Source organism: Cyanistes caeruleus, chromosome 14 (assembly GCF_971803275.1).
Source record: "Cyanistes caeruleus chromosome 14, bCyaCae1.hap1.1, whole genome shotgun sequence".
NCBI lineage: Eukaryota > Metazoa > Chordata > Aves > Passeriformes > Paridae > Cyanistes > Cyanistes caeruleus.
The window spans coordinates 10,249,017-10,264,105 of NC_141714.1; the positions used below are offsets into that span (position 1 = coordinate 10,249,017).

Sequence of the window (15,089 nt, forward strand, 5' to 3'; positions counted from 1 at the left end):
ATAACTGCCACATTTTTTCTCTCTCTGGTCATGCAAAAACTTGAATTTTGTATTAATGTTCTCTCATTTCTCTTGTGACTGTGTCTTTGTGGTATACTGAATCTATCATAAATCTACTTGAACTTTATCTCCTTGTGGAAATATGTAGTATTTTAGGTAAAAAGGTTAGCTATGCAGACTTAACAGCAGCCACTTCTGCCATTGTAAAAGCTTTTCAGAGAATGCATCCAGTGGGAGTTAAAATCCTGAAAAGGCTTGTATACTTAAGAAATAGACTGTTAAGGCAATAGATTGTGTTAAACTTGAGTTGAACATGAGTTATACTATAAAAATTCTCTTGCCGCAAAAAAATAAAAAAATAAAAAAGGAATTAACATATAGACTGAAGGATAAATTCTGTCCTTCTTAAAAATGTGTAACCTGATTAGCATTTTGTGGGATTTCTGGGATGAATTTTCCCCTTGGCATATGCAAATACAATCAGGGAGAACATGGGCCCCAGGCTGCTAATGGCAGACATCTGCCTGAAGGGAGAGCCATGTAAAAAAATGCCTGCATCCTTGCCCCCTGAGGACCTGTCATCAGCTGAGGTGGTTCTTGAAGTTATGGGAAGATTTTTAATTATGGGGAAGTTCCTCACATGGTGAAAATAAGAAAAGATCTCTTTTGAAGGGGAAGAAGGATCAGATGATATTTCTTGAAATCACACCTTGAAATTGTAAGGTGGACAGAGTTTAAATGCCAAATATTCCCTATGCAACTGCTTCCAAATGTATTGGAGTAGTATTCTCTTAGCCATCTCCACCTCACCTTGGAGTCAGCCTCGGTGCATTTATAAGAGATTTGGAGGACAGGGCTCCTGAAGGCACATCTCACCTTCTCGAGGATAGGGCTGATGAGATCACATCCTCCTCCTGTGAAGAAGAGGGAAAGATCAGAGTAGTGATGGAGCCCTTGGGATCATCCCCACATGTGTCCAAAAGGAGCAGGAGCAGTGGTGACTGGTGCTGCTGGGATGGGCCACCCAATGCAGCAGCTCCAGGCAAGACAAGGTGACCTTCTGTGACTCCTGTAGGAAAGTGAGGCTGTGGCCATGCTTTTCTGTTTGCTGCCCACCTTCTTCCCTTGCCCTCCACAAATGAGGTTTCTGTTCCCTGAGCTCAAAGCCGAGACTACAGCCAGGACCTTCAGGAATTTTTGGATGGCCAAAGAAAGATATATAGAGACAGATGACTTAAAATTTCCTCAGGTGGTTCAATTTATATTTTAGCATCTGGTTTGTAGGTTTTGGTTGATACCTTCAAGAAAATACTAGGGCTTTTTTTAATTTCAGAAAGAGTGCTTAAAATCAGAATCATTGCTCTCACTAGCTGGTAGGTGGATTAGTTTGGCAAATTAAAGCTTTAGTTAGGATGACTAGTAGAAAAGAGTATTTGTCCTTAGTCTTGATCACTGACTCTTGTCTCTAGTGTTTCTTTTCTAGAAACTGGAATACTGTATTCATATTTGATATTGTATTTAGTCTCTCAAGATGCCATCCCAGGTCTGATGTTCAATTAGGGAGTGAAGTTCTGTAATCCTTATTTAATTAGAACTCCCTGTCACAGTCCCTGTGAGTTGTAATTGGATTCTCACAAGTGAGAATATGCAGAGGCTACCTCAAAGGAAGTTGCAATTTGTTGATGTGTATTACTTACCTGTAGTTCTTCGAGATTGTCTCCTCTGCATATTCACATTATGGGTCCTGTCCACCTTCTGTTTGTCCTTGGATTTCTGCTGCCCAGCAGCTGCAGTGTTCAGTAAGAATAACTTGTAGCACTGTACAACTCTCAAATCTCAGATGGTTTGGTGTCATGAGATGGCCCTTGTACAGTCCTAGTAGTCACTGCTCTTCTAGGAAGTTCCAGTAGGCCACCAGCACTGGAGAACCTAAACCCACTGGTGTGAATATGCAAGGACAGCACTCTCAAAGAGCAAGCCAATGGTAAGTACCCTTCTTTGTCTTCCATGATAAACCAAATATTTTAAATATCATTTTGTAAAATCCCTATTGGCAAATTTGCTACCCTTCCCCTAGGATAAAAACATACTGAGTTTAATTTAGAGCTGCTGCCTTCCTGGCAAAACGTGAGAAAGTGTCTGTGTTTGCAGATGCTCACTTCAGTTGTAAATTGATGTGCAACTATCAGTGTGTGGGTGTGTACATTTGAGCTATAATACATATTTCTACCAGATAAAAAGGCACAGTTACAGAGCAGCACTATATATTTCACTATACGTTCTTCTAGTTGTATTATACTTAGAGTAGATTAGATAGCAGAGTAAGTCACTAACCAAAAAAAGTCTTCTAATAGTGTGAACAGTGTTAATTCTCAGAACAGATTCTCCAAAAGAAAAGCAAAGTTATGTTGCTTTTCACTGCTACATTTTTTTCTGAACTTTTGTTTTTTCCAGACGTGGAATTCTGCGAGACTCCCCATATCCTGTGCTCTGGCTATCAAACTGACTTACATGGGGTAGCTGAGCACAGTTACCCGCTGGAGGTGGGCTCGGATGTGGACACAGAAACAGAAGGTGGCACCTCCCCAGACCTCGCCCTGAGGATGTGGATGAGGGGGATCAAATCGGAACACAGCTCCTGCTTGTCAAGCCGGGCAAACTCAGCATTGTCCCTCACTGACACTGACCATGAAAGGAAGTCTGATGGGGAGAATGGTAATAAAGAAATGCATCTAATGTACTCAGTAGTAATTTTTTCAAAACTTTTTTTCTACTTCTCTTTTCCTTTTTTCTTTCATTTTTCTGTTTTGATTTGTTTCTTTTTTTCCCCTTCATTCCTAGATCCCTGTGTTGTATGTAAGGTGTATTTATAATTTAGAAAATAAGACAAAAAAATGAAACATTGATTTTGTTAAAATACCATTTTTCTAGAGACTAATAACTTTCCCACATTCTTCATTTTTATGTCATAAGACGTTTATCATTTTAATTTGGTGGCCTATGAATTAGGTTCTAAAGTAAATCTATATATGTGCATTTATATCGCATTTTGCATACAATTGTTCCTGTGGATTCTGGGCATAGCTTTAAGGCTCTTCAGCCAGGTGACTTGAAAAAGACAACCTGGAGTCCTAAATTCTCTATTTACCTGTAATCTTATGCTACACCTGAAGACACATCTTTATCAGTAGGACAGACTGAACAGGTCTTTGTTGTATCTCAGTTCTGTATTTCTCTGCATATGGAGAGTGGGCTTGTGGGTCACATGGGTTTGGTTTTTGTGTACATGTGTTTTCTAAATATTCATTCTCATTCAGGATTTTTGTATATGTTTGCTCTTCTTAAAATTTAGTGTGTCACAGAAGGGAAAAATGTCTATTTAATAAATAACATGGGGAATTCATATTTTTTTATCTCTGCATTAAAATTAATTAAAAGCTACTCTGTTTCCTTACAAAGTATAGTAAGTAAACAAATTTATCATGCTTAAGATCAATAAGCTTAGCTGATATTTTAATTTCTGTGTTTATTAGCTGCATGTTACGGCAGGTCTAGATGTCATTAAATATTGACATTTCATTGTTGACAATGACATATTTTAGTGCCTCTGTAGTCATAAGGTTAATATAACTGAAAGAGGTTTCAGTCATAGATGGCATTTCTGTATTTGCATGTTTGAATTTATCAAAGATGAAGCTCATAATTGTATAATTTCACCTGGATGTCTGCCAATACTAACAATAATGTCCAATATAGGCTCAAAAACATTACATTATCTACTTGAGGTTAAAAAATAGATATTAGTGCATGGCTTGTTTCTAATTAAATATTCCTTTGAGGATTAAGCATCCTGTGCTATCACATTTTATTGTGTTGCTGGAACCCCATTTCCATTGTGCAATGGCTGCCTGTCTTCCAGCTTCCAGCTTCTGTGGGATCCATCCTCTGTAAAGTGTTTGTTGCACAGGGAAGTTTTGTTTGGGCTTGAGGGACGCTGCGTGTTTGTGTTTTCCTAAGACATTGGGTTATAGATGGTGGCTGAAGGAATTGAATCTGGTCTGCCTGGAATTGGTCACCCCTTGACTCTGGAAGTGGTTGAAAGGGAATGCTGCATGGAAGGAATGTGCATACTTGTGCCAGTTAGACTAAGAAATACATATTTCTCCTGTAAGCTGCTGGGAAGCAGAAGTATTGAAAGCAAATTAAGCACATAACAGAGTTCTGTATTTCAGTCTGGAGTGCAGTGATGCAGCTGGGTGTTGATGATATTTTGCTTAGTCGTACATGTACCACTAAATAAGTAATCTTCTGTAGATGAAAATTACTATAAATAGTGCATCTTCATCATCTTGCACAGATGTAGCAAGAACCATGGGTTAAGTGTTGTTAAGATAGGGACACATAATCATTGTGCTTCCCTGTCAAAGAATGGTTTCTTCTAAAGGTTTGTCTCTGAGAATGTTTGTAGTCAATTTAAACTGCTGTAGCTAGAGTAGTCTTTTTGCATGTGGCTTTAATATTTCATTTCTTGTAAGCCTTATAACAATTTTTAAATCAGAGATTCATGCCTGAGGTGCTTGAATACCAATTTTAACTAAATAAATGGGAGAGGAAAACAAGGGCAAGACCAAGTTGGAAGAGTGAGAAACAGAGCACAAGTTCACTTGAACTGTTTTGATGTCTCCAAGCAGGGCCAACTAAACACTGCTTCCTGTGGTGTTGAATCATTATAATAATTACAGTCTTGAAAGCTAATGTCTGCATAAATTTGAACACCACAGTTCAAGCTATATTTGTTTATATTATTTGTTATTTCACAGGTAAGTTCATAGCCAAGATTCCTACTCCAGAGGGTAGTGTGTTTTTCATCTGGGTAGGCACTCAGCAACAGAGGACTCTTTGAATACAGAAGTTCATAAATCTCTATTTGAATTATGTCATAGATGGCACATCTTCCTGTTTCTATACAGTCCTTTGTGCCAGGGGCTTTATCAGAGAGATATATATGCTGCATTTACCCATGTCAGTTTCTGCCATGGAAATGTGGTTTTTTTGCACTCACCAGTAACTACTCTGGTGTGAAATGGGAGAGTGCATAAGATCTGTTGCTGGAAGTACATGAAATATTAGTTTCCATTATACTTTCTGATTGCTGTAAAATATTTAGTAATTCTGGATTTCAAGGGATTGACAAAATGGTATGTTGATGCAGCTATTTGGAGCTGAATTAAAATTAATGAGAAAGGTAGAGTTGTTGCATGATTTGAGAAAACGTTGTTGTCCATATTTTAAAAGGGTCAGTAGGGTTTTGGGTTTGGATTAAATTCTTTTTCTTCTTCTATGAGCACAGTTTTGCTACAAATGCAGAATAGGTCTTTTTGTGGTAACACTGGAACAATTAATGGTGTGTGGACTCCAGTAGATGTGCTTTCATGGCATTGATTGGAAGCTAATATACTTTGTAAAATTTTCTTCTTTTTTAGCTACTTCTTGACATTCTCCTGTTCATTCTAAGATCTAGATTGAGGTTCCCTGGCACAGGATATATACTTCTCTATTTATTCTGGGTAGCCCAGTTTGAGAATATGAGGACTGTTTTCCTTCATAGACACACCACCTCTGTGGTAATCACTGTTAAAACACACTCATTGTTTTGGCAGCATTGAACAGATTGTATGAAACACCAACGTTCCCATTTAGTGTTGTCAAGTTAATGGCAACTAATAATAGCCTATTAGTGCACAGACTGCCTTCAGCTTTGCCTGAGGGTAAGCAAAACATACATTGACTGCACAAAATGAATGACCAATTTGTTGGGGATCATTGCTTATCTCTGATACAGTATAAATAGCTCAATTTAAACAGTGTTACTCGGCAGTCAGTGTGTGAATGTAAATTTCAGACAGCAACCCCACAGAATAACCATATCTGAAATAGTTCCTTTATTCCATTGAAGACTGCACTTGCCCTCAGTTCCCTGGTACAGTGGTGTCTGACACTTGCAGACAAGTTCAGTGCTTTCATCTGCCAGATTACTGAGCTGGCAAATATGTTTATTTCTTTGTTTATTTTTCTGGGGTATGTGGTCAAGAAGAGGATACAAACCTGATCTGCAGAAAGGGTGATCTCCAGTTATATCCCGAAAATTTCATATCTTGACACAGATCTGCCTCCCATCCTAGGTAGTGTACTAAAGAGCAGCCCAGTCCATTTTGTGTCCATATAACCTTCCTCATTGTAGTTCCTTCAGTTCTTATGTTTTCCTTTATAGGATGTCTGTGCAGCTGTGACGTGAGCAATTTGACCTCAAGTGCATTTATGCCATGTCATAGTCTGTTTTTGAGCCACATTTGGCACATCTGCACAGGCATCAACTATTTTACTTTTAGCTGCTGCAATTCAGCTGAGAGCTAGTACAGAACTTCAGCCATTCCTGCAATAACACAATTTTTAACCTTTTTTATTTTGTCATATTGCTTTGACATGGTTTTAAGTCTGACTTGTTTGGCTCATTCCTGACATCTACATGTTTTTATGCAATTAGTTACACTTTCTCTACACCTCAGTGACAACCAGTTGGAGATTACAGAATTCCCAGTGCTGGAGTGAGTGTACTGTGAAATGCAGTCTTGTCTTTGATCCAGATTCCTGCTCAATTTCTTTGGCTGAATTATGACAACTGAGTATTAGCTGTCGTTCACAATGACTTCTTTGAGATTTGTAGGCAAGAAATTAGGGTGTTAGTACAGGCTGAAATAGCACTGGTCATGCAATGTAGCATTAGATCGCTTGTGAGATCTGGTCAGGGGACATTTTTTAATAACATACTTGTCTTTTCAAAAACAAAGCAAAAAGGGGAAAAACACAGTTGTGTAAAAAGAATTTTTTTCCTTTTTTCCCGCCCACATAAATTGTTGGAAAATTTTTTCTTAATGTGAGTGTATGGTATCAGATTCTATTTGAAACAATACTTCTAACAATAACAAACATTTTAAACAGCAGACTGCAAAGATGGGATAATAATATTAGCCATATATTAATAAGTGGATGTAGTAGAGAATTCAGTAGGATACAGATCAAAGCTGAGTTTAATGAGCTTGAAACATGTAAGATTATTCTTGTGTGATTCATCTAAGTATTTGTTTTATAGCCTGGGAGCAGTGATCCATTTAACAGTGCTTTTGACTGTCCCTAAGTCTCTGGGGATTTTTCATTTTGATTAATGGACAGATGGGTGAGTTTTGGACAAGTTACCTTAGTTCTTTGCACTTCATATTCAGTATCTTAAAAGCGTCTGTTAAAGGGATGAAGGTACTTAATTAGTAAAGGAAATACTAGAATGGTTGATGCTCTATGAGAAACACAGCTTTCTGAATACTGTAGTTATGCAGACATGGGAAGCATTTAGCTAAGGACTGGGCTTTTATTTAATGCATGGTGTGTGTCAGTAGAACTACTGTGAATTCACACCTGTTTAAATTAGGCTTGAATTTGGCTCTTCATAAAAGTCATGTACTTAATGTAAGAAAGTGACAACATTACGATTGATGTTGCTGTTATTTACTGTTATTTTGTAAACAAGTCAGACATTAAGCTGATCTCTGGCTTTCTCATTTCTCCAGGAAATTATTACTAACAGCTAAATTACAATAACAATGCTCTGAGAAGTGGGCATGTGGCTGCCTCTTTATGCAGGTTTGTGTTTTTAATAATGATGGCTGAAGCATATCCATTAGCTCCTGTCCTGGCACTCTCTATTTACAGTAGTGCAATTACGAAATGGAATTACTAATTTGCAAGTAGACCCATTAGGTTAAATATGTGTAAGTAGCCTTGAAAATATAAAGGCAAATATTGGTCTTAATCCCATTCCCTCTGTTTCATTTAATATTTTTGTCTTTGTGGTATGCTTTCTTTTGCCTTTTTGTTGTGGTATGGGTTGCATTTTGTTTGTACATTCCTGCCTATCAGATCTTTCAAGGCACGTAATAGATTAAGGCAACCTCATCAATAAAATGCAAAAGCCCCCGTGGTGAAATTCCTTCAACTTCCGTATTTTACTATAGCTTGTCAGATATTTGATTTATAATACTTTCAGGTATTTGACAGAAAAGGGCCACTTATCTTCCCTTAATAAAAGACCTCTGTTGCTTTTGTTGTGAAGTTTTTTTGATCTTCTAGTTTTTAGGTGGTGTTTATGTTGGTTTTTTCTGCTGTTATTTCAAAGAAGGCTGCTTGGTGTGAAAAGAAGCATGTGAACCCCTACAGTAACATAGCAGTGCCTTTTGGGGAGCACTGGCATATTCACTGACATGGTAACTGCTCTGCTGGAGTTGTTAAGAATGTAAGATGCTTTTGTTGACCTTAGAGTGGTTCCTTTGGAAATGTTACTGTCTCGAAGGTAGCATGTAAGTTATCTGAATTGCTTTGGGTAAGTGTGAGATGCTTCTGTAAGTACTGCAGCATCACCTCAGCTGCAATATCATGCAAGTCTTGAGCTTGTGCCCTCAGTATTTAAGCCATTTATGACATTGTTTATGTATGGAAATTCAGCTAATGACTTTTTTGTCAGTATTGTGGGGCAAATTTTGCCTTTTAAAATTGCCATCTTTATTGCTTTTTCTGACTACCAAGGGCATTGCATCTGCATGTCTGCTGTTTAAATCTTTACAATGTGGTCTATTAAAATCAGTACAGAGTATTAAAACATTCCCTTTTTTGTGGTTGTCTTTTAAGCACAATGAACACTAATTTAAAGACAGATATCAGTATTTAGTATCTTACATTAAAGATAATGGACCAGTGTTTAGAATTGAGAAGAACTACTTTCTGTGTTCCAGAATCTAAATGACCTTTGCCCGCAGCATAGTAAAAATTATCAGTGCATTTGCACAAGGTTGTGTCATTTTTATCCCTGCAGATTTTTTTTTTCTTTCATGGCTGTGAAGGAGGAGATGAAGGAAAGCTTGAGGAGAAGAGTCAGGTCTAATTTTTATTCCAGAAATCAGTAAATTGTCATTAGAGCTCAGAAAAAAATCTCTTGGCTTTCCTCCCATGTGATGCAGGAAGTTTGGTGGATGTGTCCTAAGGAGACAGCAGCAATATAAATTATCACTCCTTCTTTCATTTAAATTCTTTTTATTTTCTCAGTATTCTGGATATGAATGCAAAGGAAAATTATCTCTAGAAATATTTTACAGTACAAAAATATATTGCAGTGATTCTGCAATTCTTGGGACTTCAGTTTATCTAGGCTGCCACAGGGGTGAAAACTGAGATGGGATAGACAGATAAATGTCTGCTTTCTGTTAGGATGCTGCAGTGCAGAAGTGTAAGGATTGTCTGAATTTTCATTTCACAATCTTTATGAGACCAGGCAAATACTGAACAAAATACTTTTTCTCTTGTTAAGCATTTACTGTGAATTCTACAGGAGGACATCTCTGGACAAGTGTGTTACTGGGAACAGTTCCATTCTAAACAGTCAGCATGTCTATCCTGATGCTTTATTTATGTTGTTTTATTAAGTTTACAGTACTTCTTGCTTCTCATCTCTTTTGGTTAAATTTTAGCATATTTTAGAAGACCAGCAATGTGATCTCCAGAAAAAACCTATAGTCGTATTTTATATGTATGTCCTTTGGAATTATTTAGTTTAATTTGAAAGACAATCAATTTTCCTTATATGTCTTGAATTATTGATGTTTCTACCAGTTGGAATCTGTTTTTCATCACAGTTTCGGATGTTCTTGTTAAAGCTGAAAGTTGAATATCATTAGTGCAAAATAAGGCTAAGGGAAAACTTGTGAACTCTGATCATGGAAGATTACAGTTAAGACTGGTAGATAAATGAGATCAGGTTACTCTCATTTGGTTCCTTACCCTATCAGCCAGAATGGTTTTAAATACAAAGGGAACTGGAGCTTTCCATCCCCACAGCAAAATGCTTTACAGCTGCCACATCACAGAATGTTTTGGAATGGAGGTAACCTTGAAGATCATCTTGTTCCACTCATGCCTTGGGCAGGGACACCTTCAACTGTCCCAGGTTACTCCAAGCCCCATCCAGCCTGGCCTTGGACACCTCCAGGATGGGGTAGCCACAGCTTCTCTGTGTCAGAAGCCTCAGAAGCCCCTGTGGGACTTCTCCACCTTCACAGGGAAATAATGTCCTATTATTTCCTCTAAACCCACCCTCTATCAATTTAAAGCCATTCACCCTTGTCCATTCATTCTATGCCCTTGTCAAAAGGCCCTTTCCATCTGTCTTGTAGCCCTTTTAGGTTCTGGGAGATGCTCTGAGATCTCCACAGAACCTTCTCTTCTCTACCCCAAGCCTGTCTCCTTAGCTCCAACTCTCTGAGCATCTTCATGGACTCCTTCTGACTTGCCCAAGCTGTAATAGCATAAGTGAAATAAAAAGGTATCTAGCAAATGAGTACAGGAAGGACACAGAAGTGACAAATACTGAAAAATTATCATTTTAGGGTCTAGCAAGGTGAAATCTAAATACTACATTTTCTTGATTATGTGAGATCTAAGAATTTATTGTTCTGTGGATGAGAAAGGTTGTTCATTCTTCCTTTCCAATTTTTTTTTATTTTTACCCATTAATTCATTGTGTGTTAAATTACATGAGGAAGTATTTTCTTACATTTTCAAATTTGTTAGTATGTCATTTCCTTTTGGGCTTGGAAGTAAGATGAAGATCAGCATGAATCTGTATTATTCAGGATTACAAATATTACCATATCCCCATATTACAAAAGGGGAGTATTAATAATAGCAAATAGCTTTCATCTAGAAGAAATGTAGTGACTGCTTCCTATGGCTGCAGTCTTCGTACTCTTCTAAAAGTGAAAGCTAAACTAAATGTATTAACCTATTTCTATTTTCTGCAATAGAAAATAGGTTAGGAATGAGTTTTACATGAAATTTGAGTTCATTTTTCTGAATAAAACAGTTTTGAATGCTGCTTGTTTCAACTTGCTTTTATATGAAGGGCTTACAAAGTAAAATTCAGCATTTTGTATATTAATTTTCTTTATCAAATTTTATCTAGCTCTATGCCCTCACTTTACACTTTGTAACATGAGCATAAGAGGAAATGTGTACAATTAGCTCTTCTAGAATATGGGTTCGGGAGCACTGGATAATTCCTGCAGGCTGCTTCTTTCCCCTAACAGATGTTTTTGAGTAATATTTTAATCAGATTCACATATTCTGATGACTAATTATATTGCCAGTGTTTTTTTTCTTTGTCTTAAATTTCTACCCCAGATGATCTGTAGATTGTAGATTTTTTTACCATGTCCCCAGCAGTGACTTTCAGCTGAGCAGTGCATGTCAGCTCCTGATCAAGAGCTGCTGGCCAGGAGCTGTTCTGGCAGCATAGAGACTTGTTGTAAAGGAACCACATTTCTTTGCCTTGGGTGATCCAGAAAGGGAGCTGGGGATGGTCTTTGATTCCATGAAACCACATATCCTAAAAGATATCTGTGTGGGAGGAAATACCTGCGAGGATGGCCTAGGACATCAGGTAAGGGTTGTTCAGCTTTTTTGCTGGAAACCTTGTTAAAAGATCTCAAAAGCATGTAACAAATGGACAAAAGTTAAGGTATTTCTAGACTGTGTATTGTATTATGATTCATAGCACTCCTCCCATTTAATTGAAAGAGTTTTACTCTCATCTTTCAATGTAGCTTTTAAACTTTTTTCTCTCTGCTTACATAATATACATTTATTTTTGAGTAAATGTATATTATGAATTGATACATACCTTTTATATATACCAAAGTCACAGTAAGCGTTGTTCAGACTTGTCTGGACTTCTCATTGCTTTGTTCAAGATCAGTGTCAAGTAAAACTTTGGGTTTTCCTGTTTGATTAATTTTTCTCCAAACAGTGCTTTTGAGACAGCGAACTTTTTTATTGCCCAATCACACTAAGGTCTTTTAGAGCAAGTATTTTTCTTTGGCAGAAGTGGTGGGGTCATAATACATGCCTGGAATTTATGTTTTTCTTCATAATTTGGTATAAACATACCTCCAGTTACACAATCAGTGTCTGATGTAATTTGCTTGAAATGAATCTTACTTGAATCTCTTTGAATTGTTGAATAAGAGAGCTACTTGTGAGCTGTGCACTGTCAGTGGAACCTGATGAGCGATGCAAGATTTACAGCTCAGCACTAGAGACTTCTTGGTTATTTTCTTTATGACAAAACAACTTGTGGATGCTTGCACCTTTTGATTATCATGGAAAGGTTTAGGTTATGCTGCTGATCACAGATGGGGGTGGAACATTTGCTGTAAAGCGATAAAGCTCCTGATGAAGGGAAAATCTCCAAATTTATTTTTATGTACTTGTAAATTTTTGTTGAGGCCGAAAAGTCTTCCAGAATATTACATAATTTCCTTTTATAAGGAAGATGATAGTGATATATATTTATAAGGAAGCATATGTGACTAGAAATGAGACTTCACATTTTGTGCCTTTTTAAAAAATCCTCAGCCTTTCTCTCTCCCAGCTGAGTTGTTCCAGTGCTTCTCTGTTGCTTTGGAAAAAGGAAGGCCTCCCTTCCCATTTTGTGTGTGTTTGTGGGCAGCATGTGCTGGTGAGCATTTGTGAAGGTGGGCACAGTGGCTGCAGGGGCCAAGGCTGCTCTGCCAAAGGCATCAGAGCCTAAATGTATTTCTTCCAGGGCATCTCTAATTATTGACTATTTAGAATTGCTGTTCTTCCTCTGCAACAAGGGGCACTGCCCAAATGCTTTTCTGTGATGTGTTCAATGTGTCTACAACTATCTTTTATGTCTTTGCCTGTGGGGTAAAACATAATTGAGTCATTCTTCCTGAAGCCTGTGTGGTTGTGTATTCAGCCAGTACAGTTTTCATTTCAGAATTCCTATTGATGGTTGCATTGATTATTTTTATTTTAGACTGTAATTCTGTCTGCAGTCTATCTTTTTAATTTTTATAGTTCACTACCTATTGAACAGCAAATTCATCTGTGTTTAGTTGTGTGCATATTTTTTTAAAAATATAATCTCTTGAATCCAGATTTCTCAGTAGTAGCTAATAGCCTACAGTACTTGAAAGCTCCTTTTTCTTTTTATAACCTATCTCTTTTCCAATACATTTTCTGATTACTGCACTACAGTTCGATTTTTATTGAATTGTTTTAGAGTGTAATAACTCATTTCTGATCCCTAGTACCTTTTGTCCATGTCTGAAGTACTCCACATTATTTCAGTCACTCATTTTTTGTTGACATCTTTTCTCTAAAGGCAGTCTTCTGCAATATCTCTGAAAATATCTTTCTGACATCACCATTTTAGACTTGTGATATCCAATTTCTTTTTAATACAAAATCAAATAGAAAGTATTTTCTGTACTACACCACCCAACTCTAGTGGAATTTTTTGAGCTTTCTTCTAGATATCTTATACATTGCTTGGTGGCTAATAATGGCAAAAACAGCCATTACAGCTGTACATGCAATAAAATAAACACATTTATTTGCAAGTGCTTTGCAACTCAAACAGTGCTTATTAATGTTAAATAGCTATAATAAGTGAAGTCTAAAGCAACTGAGTTTTTGCTTAAATCTGTGTAGAATTATTTGTTCATTAATTACTTCTGTAACAGTTTAGATTGAGTTATTAAGTACCTTCTGTTTGGAAAAAAAGAAAAAATCCACATGTCCCTTCAGGTTTTGCAGAAAGCTAAGTCAAATCCTGCAGTTTCAGTTAAGTTTCTCTTTTAGGCACAGTAAGAGCTCTTGAGAAACTGAATTGTGGCCACTCATATGGCAAGAAGCTTCTGGATAGAGAAATAGCAGTGAGTTGCCATTTTCAAATGGTTTCAGATTATTTTGTTCCAAAGCTTCAGATTTGTGCAGTCATGAAAAAAAAAGTTCCCATGCATGGACTCATGTAGGTGCATCTGGACTCTGGACAGCTGGCAGAGCTCAGGCTGTAGGTTCCCACAAGGGAAATTTGGGAGTCAGAATGTGGGAACAGACCCTCAGCAGGCTGCGAAGCTGGAAGGGCAGTCCACAAAGTGGAGATGTTTGACTGTTGGCTTTGCCAGCTCGTATCATGTTTCAATGATAATCTTTGACAGAAATTTTCTGTATCACAAAAACCTACCCACAGTCTCCTGTTCCAGTATCCCTCTTGTTGCTGCCCTTTCAGTATGTGACAATGGAATTTGAAGTTTTAGATGCCCGTGGAAGAGAAATGAAAACAGCAACTGAGTACTCTTTGGAGTGTAGTTGTCTAGCTCAAGTGTAGAGCATGGCAGCCAGAAAATACATGGCAGAAGCTTTCCATCCTGCTGCTTTCCCTCCTTCCTGCTGTAATGTTCTCTGGTTGCTTGCCTGTCTTAAAGACTCCTTGAGTCCTTTGAGAACACCAGCATATTTTGGTGATAGTGTTAGTAAAGTCTTTGGTAATACTTTGAGGCTTGAATCCTAAGTATCAGTGACTTGATAGTCAAGTGAAGAAGTGGAAACCTGAGGTGTCAAATGAATTTTAAAATACACGCATAATTTTGCAAAGCAGTTATTTCTAGAGTACTAGAGGACTTTCTAATACTCCTGAAATAGAGAGAAAGATCTTTTAAAGTGCATGTCAACCTCTTGCAGGATGCAAGTTTGGAAGTGGCTGCATTGCTTATACTGATGGGTGTTAAATGCATGCCTGCTCTGTCTCAATTCAGCTGCTTCTTGGAGCAGCTTGGACAGTTTGAGGCATGGCAGTATCTTTATACCTCATAAGTGTGAGTGGTTGTGCTGAAATCTGTTGCTACACAAGTTAAAAAGGTAAGCAGGTAAAATGTGGAATTTGTTTATCTCTGTAATTTTTTTGTTGGCATTTGGATTGATTTGGACAACTAATACATCAAAATTTCAGTTAATTTGAAAAATGTTACAAAATTCCTCAGATGAGAGAATTTCTTCTCTCTGTTTCATGTATTGATCGATGTGCAGATACAAGAAAAGCAAACAACCCAAAAATCAAACATTTCTTAACTCCTCATCCTTGAATTAGTTTCTCGACTTTTCTCTTGAATGTATCTTGTTCT

The 15,089-nt window shown here is 37.4% G+C and overlaps 1 protein-coding gene across 8 annotated transcripts in view; it reads left to right on the plus strand.

The window, feature by feature from the left end:
• TENM1 (teneurin transmembrane protein 1) overlaps window positions 1-15,089 on the plus strand; it is a 353,764-nt gene that overhangs the window by 138,065 nt on the left and 200,610 nt on the right. For 6 of the 8 annotated variants that reach the window (XM_086850669.1, XM_086850668.1, XM_086850671.1 and 3 more), the window contains exon 3: window positions 2,455-2,715. The exons of the other annotated variants lie outside the window; for them this stretch is intronic. In XM_086850669.1, coding sequence (XP_086706795.1) covers window positions 2,455-2,715 — 261 coding nt within the window. The remainder of the gene's footprint in view (window positions 1-2,454; window positions 2,716-15,089) is intronic. 8 annotated transcript variants of the gene reach the window in all.